Source organism: Nesoenas mayeri, assembly GCF_963082525.1.
Source record: "Nesoenas mayeri genome assembly, chromosome: 5".
In the NCBI taxonomy this organism is placed as follows: domain Eukaryota; kingdom Metazoa; phylum Chordata; class Aves; order Columbiformes; family Columbidae; genus Nesoenas; species Nesoenas mayeri.
Genome location: NC_137548.1, coordinates 23837176 through 23858027, shown reverse-complemented (window position 1 = coordinate 23858027; position 20852 = coordinate 23837176). Strand labels below are relative to the sequence as shown.

Here is a 20852-nt window from a genome sequence, read left to right as displayed (position 1 = left end):
CAGCGGTTAAAGCAGGGATTGATACCCTGGGCAGCAGTCCTAAGCATTCTGGGTGGAAGCAGCGAGCTGTGATCAGCAATCAGTGGTTGTGCTGAGGATACAATCTCTATTTTGTATTTTTATATGCAGTAGCACAGTAGTTTTAAATGGATACCCCACTAATACACCTAGTATCATCCTGAGCCATGGAGGTTGTGAATTTACAAACACAAAAATCTATAGCAAAACTTTCACAGGTGGTAGTAGGTACAGGAGTAGATATTTTTCACATGTTTCTAAGCTTATTTTATTCTGTGATTCAGAGTGGTTACTTCATGTTCAGCCTGCACTTATTTCTCTCTTATTTTCTCATCACATGCATGGCTCCCTCACTTTTTATTTTCTTCCTTTTTTAACATCATCCTCTAAAACATAAAGCTTCCTTCCAACAAATAGTCTTTCCTAGGCATTTTGTAACGGTCCAAGACTAAGCTGGGATGCTTCACTGCACCTGCAGGTAAGTGATGTTCAAAAGCCCCTATCTGTCCAAGAGGGGAAGAAACTTATTGAATTGTATAACCACTTTTGCCATGATGTGGCTGATGCAGCAACTGAGCATGTATCCTGTATCCTCATATATATCCTGTATCCTGTATCCTCAGTGTGCTGGCAGGTGATCACCCTTAACTCTGCCCTTCATAACCTGTAGCTGCTTTGTGAGGGAGCCCACGTTGTGCAGGCAGTTCTGTTAATGTCTGCTGCAGGGGACAAGTAGGGAAAACAAAAGTGAAATGAAGCCAAATGGAAACAAAAGGGACACCCAGCAAATATTTCCAATGTTGCTTTGGTCTTTTAGGAAAATCTTTGACATGCTGTTGTCCCACAAGCAGGGAGAAGCTTACTTTTACAGCACTTTTCACAGGGCTTGGATGAAAAACCTTTTCGTCCTGGAGGAGAAGCTGGTCATCAGGATCTTTCCTTGAGCATAATGTCCCAGTTTATTACTCCTCCTTCTAGAAGCTGAGACCTTTTCCTTCATAATCTGAGTGTTTCTAGATCCCTTTTTGCCCTGTCTCTACCTTTTTGGGTGCAGCTGTATCCCTGCAAATATGAATGGTAACACAGTATGGTGATGCTTTCCTGGGTTTGTGTCATTGTTTCCAGAACCCTGCTGGAAACTTTAACTCTCAGAGAATTATTACAAACTTTTTTGGGTTCATTCTGGTTTTGGTCTCTGGCATCCTTTTAAACTATTAGGGATTAACTTTGATAGCTATGTCCTTAACTTTGTCCCAAGTACTTAAAATTTTCCACTGTGGGTTCCCAGGTGTTACTGAATTGCAGGTTCTATCAGAAAGATACTGACTTGAAACCAACATTGAGTTTCCTTCTTTTCACAATATGGGGAAAGTTCAACTAGAAATGCGAAGTTTCAAGTGGGTGACTATCAGACTAGGTATTTGCTCCAGGCAATATGAATCTCTTACAATATTTATGATGATTCAGCAACATTTTTTCATTCTCTGCTTCGTTCTTTCTCTCTTTTATCATAATCTTTATTGCAAGAAGATTTTGGGGAAGAGATTGCTTTTGCATTGAACCTTGAATAAGATAAAATTTATTACAACCTTCATTTCTTATGTGAGGAGGTAAAGGTTAGCTGCAGAGAAAGCTCTTTTTTTTTTTTTTCCTTTCATTCTGCAATAATTTTCCTTGTTGCCAACAGCTTGATGAACACAGTTGTACTGAATCATAGTCTTGGGTGGAGAACAGCAATTTCTGACATACTTATGATGCACATCTCTTTAGCCTTTGGAATTACGCCCTTAAATATAAGAATATATTGGGTAACCATGTACACACTTCACCAAATGATAAAAGCTAAGGACAGCTGCATAGTGTATGCTATCAAATTTACGCTCCTTGAGGCTCTGACTGCATGATGGACAACACTGTTTCATGCTCAACAGGAGCCGTATGAGTGCTCGACTGTATTGCCAGGAGCCCTGTGGGGAGAGCGCTCGCTCAGCACTGTGAACAGACACGGTGTTGCAGCCCATGCGCTGTGGCTGCGTAGGTGGCTGTGCTCGCACCTATATCGTGACGTGTTGCAGACTCACAAGGTAAAACGTACTTGGTGCCCTGGTCAAACCGACATCCAGCACCAGCGCCCCTCCAGTACCTCTCCCAGGTATAGAAAGGGAACGCTCTGGTATCCGAGTTTGGTATTTCTACCGTCTCGCATGATTTCCGGTGTATGAAAACATATGTATATATATATATATATCTATATATAGATATAGATATATAAACACATATCTTCTTTTTTTTTTAAGAGCACAGAAAACGGCTTTTCGGGGCACCTGTGCCGGGCTGGGAGCCCCGCTGGTAAAGCGGATATGGTGTTGCCCTGTTGTACACTGAACGGAAGGGTGCTGCCCGTGCACCTTCTCTTGTGTAGCTACGAGGGGAGCAGCGCGCACCCCCGCAGCAGGCTCAGCGCCGGCCGGCGGGCTCGCCCAGGGGCCGCCGCTCGCCCGACTGCCACGCCACCGCCGAAGACTACATGTCCCAGCAGGCCGTGCGGGCAGGAACGTACCATGTGCCAAGCGTAGGGGGCGCAGGCGGCTGAGCGCGCGGTGCCGGCGGGGCGGTAAGTGCCGGCTCCGCGCGTCGGTGGTGCGGCCGACGCGGTGCTGGAGGCTGCGGAGGGTCCGGCGGGGACGGATTCGCACCCCGCTGCCCTCCCACACCCCGCTGCGGCCTCGGGCTCACCGGCCCGGTTCGGCCCTTCTGCGCCCCGGCTGCTGCCGCCGGCAAGGGCGGCCGGCCCCAGGCGGCCGAGCCCCGCCGCGGGCGCAGAGGCTGAGTTGACGCCGGGCTCGGCGGGGCTGGGGTTGTTTCTAAGAGCGGGGGGCGCCGGGGGGCACGGCACACCCCGGGGAGAACCGAAAGCAGCCGGATTCGGCCCCTGGCGTCCTTCACGGGGAGCCCTTGGCCGCGCTGCTGCGGCGCGGGCGCGAACTCGCGGGGCGAATCGGCCCCGCTGGGTGGCTGCGGCGGCCCCCGGGTGTTGTGCGGTCCCGGCGGGGCCCGGGGAGCGCGGTCTGCCGGGCAGTGCGGCCGCGCCGGGGCGGGCGGCGGTGCTGGGCCTGGAGGGAGCCCCCTCCGGCGGGACACCGGCAACCGCCCGCCCGTCCCAGCGCTCCCGGGTGGGCTGAGGAGTGCCCGGCTGAGGGGAAAGGGCACCTCGTGTGTGTGGAGTCGTGTGGAAGTCAAGCCAGCACGAGAAAGGAGCAGGGTGATTTATCAGTGCAGGCCTAAATAACGAGTGGCGGTGACATTGTGAGGCGAATTTCACAGCTGACGAGGTCTCTGAGGTGCCCCTGGGGGTGTTGTAAAGGCTCCTCAGCACCTTGTGGAAAACTGAAATACAGTTGATTTCTGACAATCCATTTCTATACCTTAAATTGGAGGGCTTTTAGTTATTCCCTTTTTATTGATACAACACATCAAACATGAAAGTAAGAACTTTGTTGCTGAAGAGCTCAGCTGCTCTGCCTGTTTATTTGCTACCTAAAGTTCCCATCTTCTGTTCATGATGTACAGCTGGCGGGTATGGGAATAGGTGTGATGTCAGGAGCTGCAGATTATAGCTTCAGGTAGGAATAAGATGCAAGAACAGATGGACTTGCATCCTGCTTTCAAGCAAATGTTCTTTTGGTAATAAAGAAGGTGAAGCTAAGAATAATGAAAGAGAGAGGCATATTTTCTGTGTTTAAAAAAAGTCACTGTTTGCACCTTTCACTTCCAATAAATGAAATTTTACAAAAAAAAAAAAAAAAAAGGAGCAGAAATGGTTTAATTAAAACACTTAGCAGAAAATGTTTTTTTGAAGGTGACAGAGGATACAAGAAATTTTTGTACAAACGAGCTCAGTCCTCCAGTAAGATACCCAGAATTTCTAGAATTTCAGTCAGGTCATGGGAGGAGAGCACCCTTTTTTTTTGTAGTGCATGTTCATTTGGCTGTAGTCAAGGGGCCAGGTTTATTTTCTCTTGAATCTGATCGTGGGTTCAGAGGAGTCATGATCAGCCAGCTAAGCCTTGTGAGAGGAGAAAGAGCTGGGGTACTGCAGGCAGCTCTGACTGATGCTGGCAGAATGTGTCTCAGCTTTTTTGCCTCAAAGTTACCTAGGGCTTGTAAGGAAATAAAAGGAAATAATAAAGTTCAGCTAAGGTTCATGTACAGAGGTCTCTTGTGTTATATTAGCCTATTTTGCTGATTGTGTTCTTGTGAGGTGTTTTTGAAAGGCTTGGCCCGTGTCACTGCATGTATTTTTTGTTTACAAGGCTTCCAAGAGAAAAGGCATGAGCCAGACTGACCCCACTAAAGGTTCACAAAAGCAGGAAAGCTTCTCAATTAAGTCTAAGAGTAGGTGGACTCCATCTGGCTAAGGTAAAAGCCTGTGCTCTAGAGGGTGCTCTCGAGCGCTTGCAGAGTGAGTGAACCGTCACTCTTGGTTCAGGGTGTAAGCAGAAAGAATGGTCGATCATCTTTTCTATCCAATGCCAGTCAATGGGTAGGGAAAGAAAAATATATCTGATTTGTAACTTTTTTTTTTCAGATCTGAATCCTCTAAAGTGACATGGAGATTATTACACGTCTAACACGTGTAATGATCTACATGTTCACGCTATTTTTATATGCTGCGGTGCTCCGAAGTGCTTAGTGTGGGAAATGCATTTGTTCCCCACCATCAGGAGCGAGGCCTGTGCTGGGCCTGTGACAGGGCCAGGATTAGGCTGTTGGTTCCCACAGATGTCTGTTCTGCCTCTGCAGCCCCCACCTGGCACTTGAACAGGATGGTGATGATGATAAAACAAGTCTTGCTTGGTCACTCTGAGCAGTTCCCCATCCCCTGTGTTGCGTGTGACTGTGCCCCCACAGCTCACCAGCAGCAAGGCACTTTGACAGCCAGTCTGGTAGAGTTCCCAACAAGTTTTTGGGTGCTCTTGGTGTTGCAAGAGCTCTTTTTAAACCTTGCTTGTTTTGATTTTCCCTTGGTCCCTTGCGATGGGTCTGTTCTGGGATATCTTCAAAACATTTTCAGTGAAGATGAGGCCTACTGCTGACTTTTGGTGAGCGCTTGCTCCCTTGTCCCTGTCCACCTGTTGTTTCTCTTTGTAAAGCATCTGGGGCCATGAGCAAATATTTTGTTGTGAGTTCTCAAGGTCTATCGCAATGAGTTACTTCTGGCTTTGTGGCCCGTAGACACCGTTGAGTTAGAAATCGCAATGGAGTCAGAGCTTGCTTTTGGTTACTGCATGATTGCTTGAGCTCTTGCCTGAGGGCATGCTAGCAATGCATCAGCAAGGAGTAATTAAAACTTGGATTGCCAGGTCCCTCGGGGCTATAGGCATTAGATCACTATATCCTTCTCAGATGTTATAGTTGCTATTTTGTATCTTGGCAGGGCTCATCACCCATGGCACGAAGGGCCTTGAAACTTGCTTCGTTGACAGCAGCCACTTCTGGCATCTATCTGTATGGCAACAAGTTCCTGGATCCCAATGATTTTGGAATTGTTCGTGTGGGCCGAGCCGTTGCCACAGTAAGTTTCATCCTAGAAATGTACAAGAGTGTTCCTAGGTGGGTAAGAGAATTGCAGTTCACAAGAACTTGAGATTTCCTGCATTCCCTCTCTGCACTTCCCGTTAGCAGCTGGATCTATGAGACTGAAGGTCAATACGGGGCTCTTCAAGTTCTTGACATGGTGAGGAGAAAAGACGTGAAAGCATAGAAGGAATAGAGCTGTTTGCATGTTTTGGAAAGAAACATGCAGAGATACTAGACTGCGGAGAGCTGTCTCTGCTTCCCTGGATTGGGTAGGACCTTCAGAGCAAGGACTCACTTTGGGCTCGCAGCTTCATCAGCCACCCTTCAAGGTCAGTTCTGCTGCCTTTAACAGTGACCTGCTTCAAACCATCTTGTCTACATCCGCATATGCCATTTTTTACATTAGAACATGTTGATTTAATGATTGTGGCTGTAGTGTTGATATGCTATGATAGCCATTGCCCTGCAACCCTTAGTATGAGAGGGGGGACAGCAGGTGTTTTGAGGATCATTCTCAAAGCAAGGTTCAAGTGAGGATGGGAGATGATGTACTTCTGAGACTGGATTGGTTTCCAGAGTTGCAAAATCAATGCTACATCTGCTTAGCATCACTGCTATATCACCCTTGTGTTGGTCATGGCTCTGGAAAACCTTGGCATGGAGACTGCCAGCCAAATAGGTAGCTGCTGTGTGCTTGAGAGTATTCACTGATGAATCGATGGGCAGCCAAGAACAAGGATAGTGGAGACTCTGGAGCAGGTACCAATCTCCCTGTACCTCACTTGCATTATACATGTGTCATTTTGGGCCATGATCTCCATCATTTACAGACCCCCAGTGGTAAGGAGCATATTCTATGACTTTTAAGCACTTCATTTATGAGTTTTACGGGAAGTCAGCTTCTGAGGGCAGATGCTCTGTGGGTTGGCTCAGGTGCTGTTCTGTTTATATGTGGAAGCTGCACCGTGAACTGTTTTGAAAAATGAGTGTTTATTTTAAAAGGGCGAGGGCAGAAATACAAACTGTAATCTTCTTACCTAATAAGTGCTAAACATGTGCTAAGCTTCATTCTCTGTCCCTGACCAGGAGGCAGCACTGCCTGGTGGCAGGGAGCAGCTCTCACCCTCTTGCTGCACAGAAAACGGAGGCAGAGAGAGGGAACACAGCTTATTGTGACTGGAGAGGAATCTGCTATCCGGGCTGTTTGGGCTTTCCAGTCTGCCCTTGAATTCTGCCTGCTTGAGCAGTGTTTCTCAGTCTTATTTAAAGCCAATGTTTTCTGTTTAAGACAAAAATAAAGGAGAAGTCTGCAGGATGAAGCTGTGCAATTGGTCTCTTTTGAGTGATGATGAGAAATGACTTTCCTAATCAATAGGAAGTAGAGTGAAGGAGATTTTCTTTGCTTTAGGTGCTGGCGACACTAAAAACATGTTTGGCTTTCACGTCCTCTGCCTTCAGGGAAGTCACAAGTCATGGACTATAAAGCATTTCACTGACCCTGCTCTTAAATGTGTTAGAGGGTTCTGCACCCATAGCTGCAAGCAGTGACCCCCAGAAACATGCTGCCAATGTTCTGTGTTCTGTTCGTGATGGCAGCATGTGTTCTTGTCTGTGTGTCTGTATACTTTTCAAACATGAATTTTCTGTCTCTGAGTTCTGTATTCCCTCAGTCCTATACAGGACTGCATATGGTTTGGTTGCTCCTTTAGGCCTGCTGCACTAGTGACCTCTGGCTTCCCAGCCTGTGGTCTTCTCCTTGTTGGAGAGGCAGAGGTCAGTGTGTCCCAGACTGCTCTCTGTCATTAATCATAGACCAGGTGAAGCCAATAGAGCAATTGGACATGTTTATTTCTCAGAAGCTCAGCTTCTTGGGCTCACTCTTTTTGTAAATGAAAGCTGAGACTCTGTAGCAAACAAACAACTTTGGATATTGGTGGCATGTACATAGATATGAAGTGCCTTTCCTTCAATCTAGTCCTGCCCAGGCTTCTTGCCTGGTTTGTTGATTCAAATATTGGACCATAGCGAGGCAAAAGCAGGCTGGAATTAAGAGGTTGTAATCCTTAAGAGCTAAGTTCAGCAGCAGCCGACACAAAAAAACGTGAGAGAAGTTATGATGTGGCAAAAAAACCCACAAAACAAAAGCCTGGAGAAAAGAAAACATGGAGGTCAAGAAACTTTACCGAGAACTATAGGACTGTGGACAGATTTCATCTGAGTTTGACTAGGAGGATTTGAGTCTGCAGGTATTTTAAGCGTAGTCCTTTGCAGACTTTCTTAAGAAACTTGATGAAGTGTATACTAGCGGAAAATTTCTTCTTGAGCCTCAGTTTAGAGACCTGGCTTTTGCTTATGTGTGGGTAGACAACTATTCAGAGGGAACATTGTGGCATGACCTGGTGAGGTCTGAGGATAGTTTAGGTGTGGTGGAAGAGTGTAAGGTGTTGAGAATTCTGTCATACAAATTGGAAGCCCAGTGCTTTGGGACTATTAACACTGCACTGCCTACAACATCAGTTAAAGAAGTAATGTGGCATTTGTAAGGGGAAGGACTGGTTGATCTTGTAGGTCTTTTTGTGTCTCTGAGATTCAGTCTCACACTGTCACATGAATGTTAGCACTTGGCTTGGATAAGAAAGAAGTCAGTGGCCTGGACAGCATTGCATTTCAGACAGTTTCTGTGTTCTGGTAAAATCAGAAACCTGGCAGAGAGTTGTGCATTTGCTGTACTTCGTTGAGGGCATCCCTGTTATTTTGGATATGTAGAAGGAACGTTCTGCGCAGTAGCTGAAATACATCTCAGACGCGGGCAGGGATTTGGCAATGTCAGAGTTGCCTATCAGGATCATTATAATACTAATTCAGTGTTTAAGATTATGATGTAATTAGCAACTGCTTAATTAATTCCCTCTTCCTCTGTAATACAGGCCAATTTGTTAGCTGCTTCCTTTCAAGTTGGAGGTGATAATTACCCTCATGGACCAGCGATAAAATGAGAACCAACTCAAGATTTCATGCAAGGCTTATTTGAACCTCCCTCCATTTCAAAGTTGTTTTTTGAGATTGGGCAGAGGCTTTGAAAATTTTTCTTCTGAATGTGACTCTGTGTAGCTGTGCAGCTCCTCAGTTCACCAGGCACAAGAGAGCTTGAAAAGCTCAATTTCCAATCTTGAAAACAGGAAATATGGGAAACCTAACCTCCCCAAGGGAGAAGTGTGCCTGTAACTAATTTTCAGATTGATCCCTTCTTTGATGCATCTCTGAGCTTTTGCCTGTTGCACTGTTGTCACTTCCATCAACTTTGTCTCAAACCTGATTTGATCCCTTTGCCTTCCTGGCTTTCACATTACATTGACTGTGCTTTATGCGGTAAAAGGGGTAGAATAGTGCCCTGTCCCAGAATGGGATGATACCCCTTCAGTGGGGAGGTTTGAGGAAATCTGACTTTAGATCTGAGTTATGCAAATGGTTCTTTATGCTAATGATCTTGAAGTTCAAATGACAAATGAGTGGACAGGTTCATCATTCCCTTCTCTGCCCCCAGGTAAACTTTATGAACCTGACCTGTATGTTTCTGTTCTGTTTGCTGACTGTGGAAAGAGAGGAACTTTCATTGTAGGATAAAATTGTGAAATACCCTAGATCCATTTTCAGAAAGCAAGGCACTTAGGAATCTAATTCTGTGGTCTGTGGCTATGTCTAGCTAATAAGCTTTAGCTGGATCCTCGTATTGTTGTTTCATAATTGACTCTCTGTCCCTTTGGTCCTCTAGTCCTTTGTGCAGTTGAGTACCCCCAAAAGCACCACGGTGGTGAACTTGCCTTTAGCCACTCTGCTCCCTGCTGAACCATCTACCCAGACTGAGCTCACTGTGCACCACTGTGGCCAGGCAGGTTGGAGGTGTGAAGATGAAGTGTGGGATAACTGGTTGGGCACAAAGAGGGTCTTCATGACCTCTGTTACTGGCAACAGACCTTATTGTGGAACCTGACAGAGAATGGGTGTCCACTGGGCAAGGTGCTGTACAGAGATTATGAAAATGCTTTGAGTTTCTCAAATGGAGGATAGTATAGGAGTGTCAAATGTTGGTTATTTTTAATAGCTAGGTGCCAGTGAGGTCACTGCACTGCTTTCTGTAAATATTCATTGAAATGTAAGTATTTTAATTTAATTTCTTATAAGTCCATTACCATAAACTCCACTGTGGAGGCAAAACTTTGGGACCTGAGCTACATACATTTTCCCTAACAGCAGGTTTGTTGTTATGATCAAAGGTAACGGTGGAGCTTGCACAACATTTCTGGTTTCATTTGCAGACGGCAGTTATCGCCTACGACTACCTCACCTCCCTTCGGAGCGTCCCATATGGATCAGAGGAGTATGAGTTCGTCAAATCACAGGTAGGTGATAGCACTGGACTGTGTTCCTTGGAAACTGCCAGGCACAGCTGTATTGCCAAAGCCATTGCTATAAAGCAAACCATGAGGCTGTCAGCTTAATAACTGAATATGCCTTCTACCAAAGGGGTAACAGCAGAGGCAGCTGTGCTGCATATTACATAAGATGCTTGCAGGATGTGCAGCACCCAATGGAGAAGCGGTAGCCTTGTGCAACCAGTGCTCATTTATGTCCATTAGAGATTCAAGTTCTCAGTACATGGGTTGTGATGCGTTTGGGCTTTGCCACCAGTTCTCAGCTGCCCAGACTGGTTGTGTGGAGGTCAGCTGCTGAGAGGGGACTCGCAGTGGATTCTTAACCTGCTTATTGACTGGTAATGGCCATAACATGAAAGCTGAGGGATTTAAGTAAAAGGTGTGTGTTGAAGGGAAATAATAGGGATGCATCAGGCTTGCAGATCTCTGAAGAAGTCAGAATTGGGCAAAGAAAGGTACATCTCATTGAGAAACACATTGTGTTTTGGTATTACTTGTTAATATGAATCGAAAAAGCCTTTCTAGTGAGAAGATAAGCACTGCTATTGCTCCTCTCAGTCCTCTGCTGCACCTTTCATTCCAGCCTACAGATCTACAGTACCTTGAGCTATGAGTGACACTGAGTTTTATTTGAGTGCATGTGGTGTATGTAGCCAGGGTCTCTGCTATTTCAGCTCAGGGCCATTTTCGAGTAGGAAATACAGCTTTTGCTGAATTAGGCCAGTCTGCATAGTATATTTGAAGTAACGTCTTTAACCTCATTTTTCTTCCCAGTGCATATAGGATTTAGGACACTGATGTGCTTGTAATGTATGGGGTGGTGCTCTCTAGGGTCTCTCAGACTGGAGGGACTATAAAGCTGAAAACAACAGTGGGCCAGGTAGAAATCAGTGGCATTTGACTCCAGTATGCTTTAGTCTGCCTCTGGCAGCAAATCCACATCATCATCAGTATGGTCTTAGAGTATTTAGGGTAATTTGCAGAGTGGTGTCCTTGGGCTTGTTATCATCCTTTCCTGTCTAAAGATGCTGAGCTGTTCTGCTGTAGCTTGTCATCCCAGGTGAGTGGCACTGATGCCCTGCCATAAACTGAAGATAGATATGCTGGAGTCTGGAGCTTCACTGTCCATCTGCCCATGTCTCTGCCGTGTGCCTTTGGAACCTGGTTTGCAGAAGGGCTGCTTGTAGCTTTCTTGAGTGACACCCAGCTTATGGAGTTATCAGTGCTGTGGACAGCTTGTCATTTGGCAGCAGTTTGCAGCAGCCCTTGCAAATTCCTGACCTTTTGCCATGTCTCTCTATGGCTTCATTAACCTCTGTCATGCAGGTTTTGATGGTTTGTCAATTCATGCCCCGGGCAGCAAGAAAGGGCCGTTTGCCTGCGCTGGCCAGAACACTGCTCTCCCTGCTTGGCAGCCAAGGCCAGCTGAGTCAGCCTCTGTGTGTGGCAGAGCCAGCGGCAAGTGCAGTGTACCAGCATGACACAAGAGGACTCTGTGGCATGGCCAGCACTAGCCCTCAGCTGCATGAAGAGGAATGAGGAATGAGCTGGGAGATAGAGAGGGCGAAGCAGGTGCAGACATAACATGAGTGAGCAAAACTTACTGGCCTGTGGAGGCTTGTCCTGCTGTTGGCAGGTGTTATGGAGCGCCACCACTGGGCCTGACAGTGACAGCCCTTGTGGCTTCCTCAACAGTGTCCCCGTGGTGCTTGTGCTAGCAAAGCATGAGCTTGGCAGGGAAGAATTTTATGGGCCTGGGCAATTGCATGCCAAACCCTTTATCTCAGTGCAGCTCTAAGTGGACGGCAACCAAGTCTTTACAATCTTGCAGGTGATTTTGCTGGTCTGAGACTAGCTCAGGGTTCCCCCATTGGAGCTGGTACTGAAGGTTAGTCACTGGACGTGGCCAAGAGGGTGTGAATGCTGCTCCCAAGTAAGTGTTGTGTGTGTGTGAAGGTTACTTATTGAGATGTTGCTTTTACTTGCCTCTGTCCTGTATAGATCTTTGGTACTCTCAGCTATTCATTGTGTTCTCTTAGCTTTCTGTTCTTCAGGTGAGGCCAGCTTAACTTCCTCTTCACATGCTGAGAGTTTGGAATTTTCTTTTAAGCATGTGTATGAATTCATTACTGATTTCCAGCCTCACTTTTGGTGCTGTTTAGCACAGAGATTCTGTGAGGCAGGGATGTGGTGACCCTGAGACTCTAGATAGTGCCAGCAGATCTGAGTGCAGCTGCTGTGCCTTTGTCTCCAGTGAAGAGGTGCAGCTGCATGTGTGTTTGGGACAAGCTTGCACCTGGGGGTGGAAAAACATTTTTTCTTTGCATCTCCTCTAGGTACCCAGCATACTGGTGGGTGCTATTCCAGTGCAAATGATAATGCTTAACTCACTCTCCATGTATTCCCAGTCAGCCGCCACACTGGAGCCTATAAATTACCTACTGCCTCAGATGAGAGATGGGAAACCTCAGTGGTAGCACGAGTATCTGAGGCTGCCGGGGCCAAACAGGGACATAGTCATTAGGAAACAATTAAATGCAAAGCAGATTAAGAAGGAAATGAGTTCCCCAGGGGCTTTTAGCCAGGTTCCCATTTAGCTCCAAGGAATTATCTTCAATCTTACTCTGTTTTTCTGTCCCTTATGAGCCACTTTTGATGCTAATGCTCTCAGCCACTCAGTTCTCAGCCCCTTTTTATGGTCAGCAAGTTGGAGGTGTATTTACTACTCTCCATGAGGCAGGAAGCGGTAGCTGGGAATTCACTCTCTTCCTGGAGTTGATTTGCCTCTCTCTAGTTCTCCTGGCAGCCAGGAGACAAGAGAATCCACCTTCCTGATGGCACTCACAGCCCTTCCTCAGCAGCTGTCAAGGGAAAAGATGTCTCTTCTCTTTCATTTCTGCCTGTAGCGGAGATAAACCTGCTTAAGTAGTCAGCCTTTATTCTTGTCCCAGTGGTTTGTTCATCTCGCCACTGGTGGTTGGACCACACAGGTAATTTCATCTTTCTCCTGACTTAAAGATCCTTTCCCAGGGTGTCTGCTCTTTTCCTGAATGTGATGTTAATGGCAGTGTTCTGATGGCAGGGCCAGTGGTAGCTGTGGTTAGCCCCAGGACATTGGATGTCTGTAGGTCTAGTGTCGGGAGCATTAGGGGAGATAGGAGTTTCATGCCTCTTTCATTAAATGATTCTGGCCCTCTCTGCACACCTAAGCTTGGACTTTTCTTCTCGTTTCTGCCCCTACTTGTGCTGGGTCAGAGAAGGAAGAAGGGCAGCTTGCTTACCTCTTGCTTTCTCAACAAACCACTTTATTCTGTTGAGGGCTGCATTTCTCTGACATTCTTCTGTCTCCTTGACTGTTTGTCTCCTCAGTCTCAAGTCAGCCTACCCCCTGGCATTTCCAGTGTGCCTCTCATCATAGCACCTGGATGTCTTGGTTGACACTTCCTATATTGCTGGTGTCAATTTCTGTTGATCATCCTGTCAGTCAGGAGATCTCTCACAACATGCAGTTTGTTTAAGGCCTGGCATCAATGGGCTCCTGAGTTGTTGTCAGTGTAGTAAGAGGATTGCAATGGGCTGGTTGTTTTGCAGATTTCAGCACTAGGGGCCACAGCTGAAAATCTAGAGCAGGGCATTTTTTGGTCATTTTCCTATGTGAGACAAAAGATTAGTGCTGTGAATGTGGATACAGGTATTTTCTTAATGGAGAGGAGATAGCAAGGAGAGAAAGGATCTCTGGTCGAGGTGTATCTGGAGACAGTAAGAATACATTCTTGAATTAACTTTATTTGCTACAGAATTGCTTTGTCAGGGAAAAGCCATTTGGGGAAGTTAATTAACTTTCCTCCTTTTGAGAGCAGAATAAGGATGTTCTCATTCACACTCCTGGTTATTGGGCTGTCAGTATTTGGGTAAATATTTGGAAGGCATAACCTCATGCCATCATTATACAGAATATGATTTCCTGCTTCTTGGAAGCTACACTTGGCTTTTGTTGTGTTTACTTTTCATGTTGGGGTGGGTGTTTTCAAAATGAGCTGTCTCACAGCGAAGTTGCCCAGCTGAAGCATCCTGGAAAGAAAATGAGTGGGTGTATGTGTGCATGTGTTTTTCAAAAATAACCTACAGTTTCTGGATAGTTCACACCAACAAAATAGCCTGTGTCTTTGGACTTCCCTTGTGATTCAGTAACACTGTGCCCTAAATAATAAGGGATATCCTAAAATGGTTTCTTCATGATGAAGGTGGACTGCATTTGCAGAAAGAAATTGTCAGAAGCTCTCCATGGCATTCCTTCAAAAAGGCAGCTGCGAGTGGAGACTGTGAGCTGTTCTACATCACAGCCAGTACATGCAGTGGTGGCTCTCTTTGCCTGTGCTTCAACTTGTGGTGAACTGGGGTCAGAAGAAACAAATGAACTTCCCTAAGAGACACGAAGTAGCCATTAGGTGGCAGTGACTTTCTGTCACCAAGCTAAATGGGAACCCCTAATAGAGGTGAAGAGCTTCACAGCCCATCCACAGTCCCTGAGCTGATCATGTTAGGTTGCCCTATTATGTGCTCCCCAGGATATCTCTTAATCTAAAGGACATGGTTGACGCTAATGCAGTCTAAAAAAGCTACTAGCAGGACCAGCTGGTGGCTTGATGACTCTACATTTGAGCGCTGCTGTCTAGCAAACTTCCTGCCAACACATAAAGAATGGAAGCTTTGCACTGAAAACACATAACAAGCTGTAAAATAAATCTTATAATTGTAAGACACTTCCTTTTCCTCCTGCTTTCTAGAGTGGTGTCAGCTGAATATTATGGCCACAGCATCTCTACGTTTTAATTTTGGAGCATTAGGAAGGTCCATTTTTTTCTGGGATGTATGCTTATAGAACAGAATGTTCTTCAGTCCTCTGTAGTGATTTATTCAGATAGGTGGGCCATCTCACTGTGACATTTTTGGAGAAGTGAGAGGAAAAAGGCAGTGCCTTATTTATTTGTTTTTTTTTGTCCTGGCTGTGCACTCTTTTCCCTGATGTGCTTCATTCCAAGGGCATGAATGCAAGGGAGGTGTCAGGCACACTGCTTGGCCTAAGTGGTCCAGTATCTTTCTTGGATCTCCCCAGCAGGAGCGAAACTCTGTGCCTTGGGAGCATTTAGCCTTCTCTCCTCCAGGTGGGGCTCTCCCTTTTCAATTGAATCCCTGAAGGCCTCATTACTTTGCTTCTTTATAGCTCCTAAAGAGGTTCATAATAGCCAGAAGAACATCTGAAGAACGTCTCAACTGGTACAATGAGGAAACCATTAGGAAGCCCTTGAAGGAGGTAGGCTGCAAGGAGCCTGCACCACGAAGAGGACTATAAGAAGAGCAAATGGAAAGTGAAGAAACAATTTTGTTTTATTTAGTGTTTGGATTACGCCCTGAGTCCCACTGTGAAATGAACACTTAGCCGTGCAAGGTCAAAAGATACGGCAAGAGATAGTATCTTCTCTGAAGAGCTCATGGTTGAGATTTATTTATTTGCCTAGATTTTCACTCTAGATGTGGGTTCTGCAAATTGATATGAACACAGGATTTCTCAGAGGGGTAGAGGCCTGTGTGAAGGGGGAAGGAAACAGAAAGCAGGAATTGCTTAGGATGCCACTGTAAGTAACTTAAGGCTGTTCCCATTGACTTTGGATCAGGTCCTAAGCAGGGATATTTTCTTAATGAAGGACACTGTAGCCTTGAACTACTGGCCAGTTTATATGACTTTGTTGTTGGAGGCCACCTGTAAAATCAGTAGTGCTGACAGATAGCTAGTGCTTTACCTGTTTTAAAAATAGACAGATGGCTTGAGAATTTAAATAATCTGATATGAGACTAGGAAAAATAGATACCTGAAAGATTCATTGGGGGATAGAGACACATCAGTACTTGCAATGGCAAACTAGGCTTCTCAAATTTTGTTTCGTTTGTTCTTTGAGTCCTTAACAAGGCTCATATTGTGGATTCAGTTCCCCTTTCTAAGGTTGCTATAGTCAGCTTGCAGTCAAACACCAGCTTGAAGAACCCCAAATTGGGAGTACACAGATGTAAAACCAGGAACGATAAGTCTGTTGTGGCGTGCAGAGGATATTTTACATATTGGGCCAGGCTGGAATTTCCGAGCAGGATTGAATACGGTAGATTTGGTCTGCTAAACCAGTGACCTTATAACATTCTCCCCAAAGTGTATATCTGATAAAAGAGTGTGCTGGAGGGTAGCACACAATTATCTTACCTGTCAAGCCAGTGTCTTCATTTAGTCTGTTAAGTCAGTGTTGAGGGAATTGCTGTAGTGAGTAGTGTCTTGCAAACACTTCTCTAGACTTCTTGGCAACATTGAAGGTGTCTTAGCATGTTCCAGGCAAACTCTTTTACCTGTGCAGGGACTGCCCTGTTCACAAATTTCAAGGAAAGGTATCTATGGAGGCAACTCTACTATGTTCCTCCATCTAGTGCCTCAGGGACAGACTCAGAGTCCTGACAGGACTCTGCTAGTCTGAGGAAGCCCTTGGGACAAGTGAAAAAGGAAGCTTATTTTCTCTTGAGTTGGAGCAGTTGCTGATTTAGTCTAGGAGCAAAACCAGATGTAAAGGTAAGTGCCAGGTTTGGAAGCTACTCTTTATTGACTAGGGTGTTCAGGTGCCCTTCCTTGAAATCTGCTGATGTGAGCATGTTTCTGCATTTTTGTATATCTGGACAGGCACATCTGTTTGCCTGTGTGGTCAGGGTGCGAGTCCTTCTGTTGAAATAGCCATTTCCAAGACAGAGTCAAAAGTTCAAAAATGGTTTTGGAGGATTGAATCAAAGATGTAATTGCATTCACTGCTAGCCTAGTTAAGCCTACCTTTGGTCCCACAGGATTGGTTTGAGATTTTTTTTGGTTGTTTTTTTTTTTTTTTTTTTTTTTAGCTTGAGAGTCCTGTGTCAGGGGCTGCAAATTCTGCTGATGGTGCACCATTCAGAGAGCTTGCTGCTCCTTCCTCTGCAGCAGCAGCATCTTGGCAGGTCTGACGCCAGTAACAACTTCTTTTTGTCAGTGTACTGAGCTGATGTGACTTGGAAGTGGCCCACAGGGAGCAAATAAACATAGTGACAAGGGTCATCTTTATACAGCCTCCACTCTCTTCCTAGCTCCACTTTAATGATGAAACTACATGTAAGCCTGCACATATACACATACGCACAGTGCTTTGTGAAATGCCTCCTGCCAAGCCTGGATCCATTTACTGTCTTGCTAGCTTTGGTGAATTTAGAGGTAAATTCACTGAAAAGTTCACGAGTAGAATTGCTTTAACAAAAACAAAACCAAACCAAACCAACAACCCAGATTCTAAAATGTCTTTAGTACTTCTGCAGTCTCTGTTTGAAAATGTACTAGTTTTGAGTTGCCTGTGAACTCCATAACAGTGCAGCCTGTTTGTTATTGTAGGGTTGCTCTGAACACAAGTTGTTTTTCGCAGGATTGCTGAAGAGCAGCAGCTTTGCACTCCCATTTGTTTATGGTAGGACTGTTGTGTGAAGAGAAGTAGGGAAAGATATGCTTTCCTCCCTTGGGCCCTTTTCTTTGTATTCACAGTCAGGCAGCACAGCTGGGCATTACCAGAGCCCAGCAGGAGCTGTTTCATCTCTGGAGTGCTCTGGTATTGCCTGTTCTATGACTCCTCTTCCTCTCCAGGACAGCTTCCCTGCTTCTGTTTCTTGCAGTAAACTGAGATTTTTTGGTGACAGTTTGAACTGGGAGTTATTCACTGCAAATGTACGGAGTGGTGATCTGGGGACCATTGTTCTAATGAAATGATGGCTCCTGAGCAATGGGGAGTGAGAAACAGCAAAGCTGTTGGCTGGAACCATTCTTTCCTTGCTCTGAGCTGGTGCTTGTACTGGGTTGAGTGCTCAAAGATGAGAGGTGTCTGCAACCTCATGCATGTGAAGGGCTCCCAAGAGCTGTACCAGCTCCTGCCTCCCTGACTGACAGGGTTACATCAGTTGCAGCTTTCCTCAACCTCCACTGGCCCCAGAGGCCACAGGCTTGGTACTGAGTCTGTGCCAGGAGTGAGGGTGATGTTTGATTCTTTTAAACCTATGTTTTGATTTTGTTGTAGTGAGTGCTTGGTAATAGGGCTCAGGACTGAGCAAAACGCAGGTAAAACCAGCGTCACGCGTGCACCTCTTGTGGTGCATCACCGGGTGAGTGCAGGCAGCTGCGCACACTAGCCCAGCACAACCAGCCTCTCTGTTCACTTGTGCTGCCATCCTGTACTGGGCCTGAATGAGCTTCTGTTGAGGGTTTAGATTGTGGAGTGACAATAAAACCCTGGCAGATGTATTGTTAACCTCCTCTCCCCCCACCTCCTCCTTTTGCCCCTCCCTCTCCCCCCTTCCCACTCAGGACAGGCGATCGGGAGGGAAAGGAGGACAGAGAGAAGAGAGTTGGAAAAATTAACAATGTTTTACTAATGCTACTAATAAGAATAGAGAAAATAATACAAAATATACAAAACCAATCTTGAAAGTCTCAGCAACTGCAGAGCCGACACCCAAAGTCCTGGATTAGACTCTGCAGCCAACCAAAGCTGGATTCAGTCTCTCACTAGGCCTCAGTTATCAGGGACGACTAGCAAGATCCTCTCCTAATGTTGGCCATAAGGCAAAAGGGACAAGATCCTCGTGATCTCCCACTTTTATATGAAGTATTCAAGTGAATGGAATGTTATACACAGTTGGTCAGTTTCTTGGTCATCAGTTTCTCGTCGCCCCTCTCCTGAGATGTCCATCCATACTTATCAATAAGTTTGCATTCCATTGCTAGGTTTACCAAAACATGTGTCTGGTTCTCCAGGAAAATGCAGTTAATGTGAAGGCTTTAGCTGACAGGCAAATTCACTAAAAGATAAACTTGTTTTTAACAAAACCAGGACAGCTTCCCACTCTCCTGGTTCTCCTGCATCCTGCTCCAGCTCTGCCCTTTCCTCTCCACACTGATGTGTCAGCCCTCGCTGCCACCTCCCTGGCCCCTGCTGTGCTGCTGCCAGATTGGGCACAGATTTACCCTACCAGCTCTGCCGTTCATTAGCAGCTCACGTAGCAAAGATTTGCCACAGTTTTAGTTTTCTGAGAAAATCAAGACCCAGACACTGGGTGGATTCATTGCCCGCCCCAGGCAGGGCAGCTGTGGCTTTGCACAGCTGTGTCAGTGGCAGCTGAGCCAGCAGGTTTTCCCTTCCTAGAGCAGGGTTCCCAGCACTTGGTCCTCACCTGGAGAGACGAGATGAGATTCACACTGTATGTGCCTTAGTTTCAGTCTTGGAAATCTCACTCCAGAAACAATCAGATATTGCATTCTGAAACATGCCGAAATCTGATGAGCTCACAGTCCAGGGAATTTTTCCCTTTACAAACAGCCTAGAAACCCATTATATTTCATATTAGTATTGAAAGACTAATGCAGGCATGTGTTTTTTATTTGAAGGATACTAAATTTAAATCAACAACAGAGAAGTCAGACTTTATCTTTCTTGCAAAATCTTTGAAATGGTGGGACGTATGTGTAGCTAATGAAGGAAAGTTCCTTTAAATATTTTTTAAAAGTGTTCACTGCTTGTAATTGTTTGACATGTGTAATAAATCAACAAAGAAGCAATGCATAGATAAGACTACTTCCCCAAACAACTCATCCTAGTGGCAGATGCCCCTCCTTCCACATGCATTGCTCAACAAATTTCATCTCAAGAAGGGAAATGAATTCTCAATTGCAACATGCCTGGTAATTAACTGCACCGTAATTCTGATGCACAGTGGTGTCACCTGCCATCGGGTGGGAGTGCAAAAAGCACTGCATTTTGTTGATGGTTGAACATTTGTTTTCTTCATCATTTTGACACCAGAGGTAATTACCATTCCTGAAATATTCGCTCGCTACCATTACAAAACAACCGTTAGGGACAAATTAATTATGAAGTATCTCGTCATGACAGATTAATAGGCAAACAGAGGAGATTTCTTTTTCTTCTTTCAGGCAACTGAATAGTAAAATCTAACAGTTCCTGTGTAACTACTAGAAATACATACTTTTCTGTAAGCCAACACATATTTTATTGGAGGTGGAGGATTATCAAAAATAGGACTAGACTACAGAGTGAGTTTTCAAGCTTGCTTTTACTCAGCATTTGGTTTTCCAATATCATGTGCTGAAATGAGCTTGAGTCTGGGCATTGCCATATGGAGGGGAGGTCTTCATGGTTGGTATTGGACCAATGTCTTCTGTCTGGGTCATGGCTGAGCAGTATCATGAAGGCTTGGAAGTGAGGACTTATGGATTTGATGGATTTTAGGACAAGACATGAAGTCATTATCTGCTTTACGGCCACTGAGGGTGGCCGTGTCAGGGAGGTCAGATGTGATATGCTGGTTGAGTTCCAAGTGGCCAGTGATGTTCTGTGTGCCTGTGTCCCCCTGGAAGTCACAAGACTACCTTCCCCAAATTATTCTTGTGTGGTGCTCTCTGGGGCCTGTTGTCGTGTAGCACATAGATGGCTGCCTTCATGTAGTGGAGGTGGCTGAGGCACCCTGCTCCCTGTGACTGAAGTGTCTGTCAAAGACCAGGGGAGGAAGAGTTTGAAATGTCTGGATCACTCACTCATGGCTGTGTTTAGCAGCTCACCCAACTAACGTGTAGTCAGGACAGCGGTTTATGTAAGCTTGGTAACTGTGCTTTCAAAGAGACAGTTAGATAGGTATCTAATAGTTGACTGGCTACTATGGGTTGATGAGCACATGATTAAAAAGGAGTCTGTCTTAGGCTCC

General features: G+C 45.6%; 1 protein-coding gene across 1 annotated transcript in view; it reads left to right on the top strand.

The window, feature by feature from the left end:
* Positions 1–5467: 5467 nt before the first annotated feature.
* The window catches only part of ADCK1 (aarF domain containing kinase 1), a gene marked incomplete at its 5' end in the record, with an annotated part of 77794 nt that continues 62409 nt past the window's right edge, over positions 5468–20852 (top strand). The window contains 2 exons of the mRNA XM_080345573.1: positions 5468–5593; positions 9915–9998. Of these exons, the coding sequence (XP_080201699.1) occupies positions 5468–5593; positions 9915–9998 (210 nt within the window). The remainder of the gene's footprint in view (positions 5594–9914; positions 9999–20852) is intronic.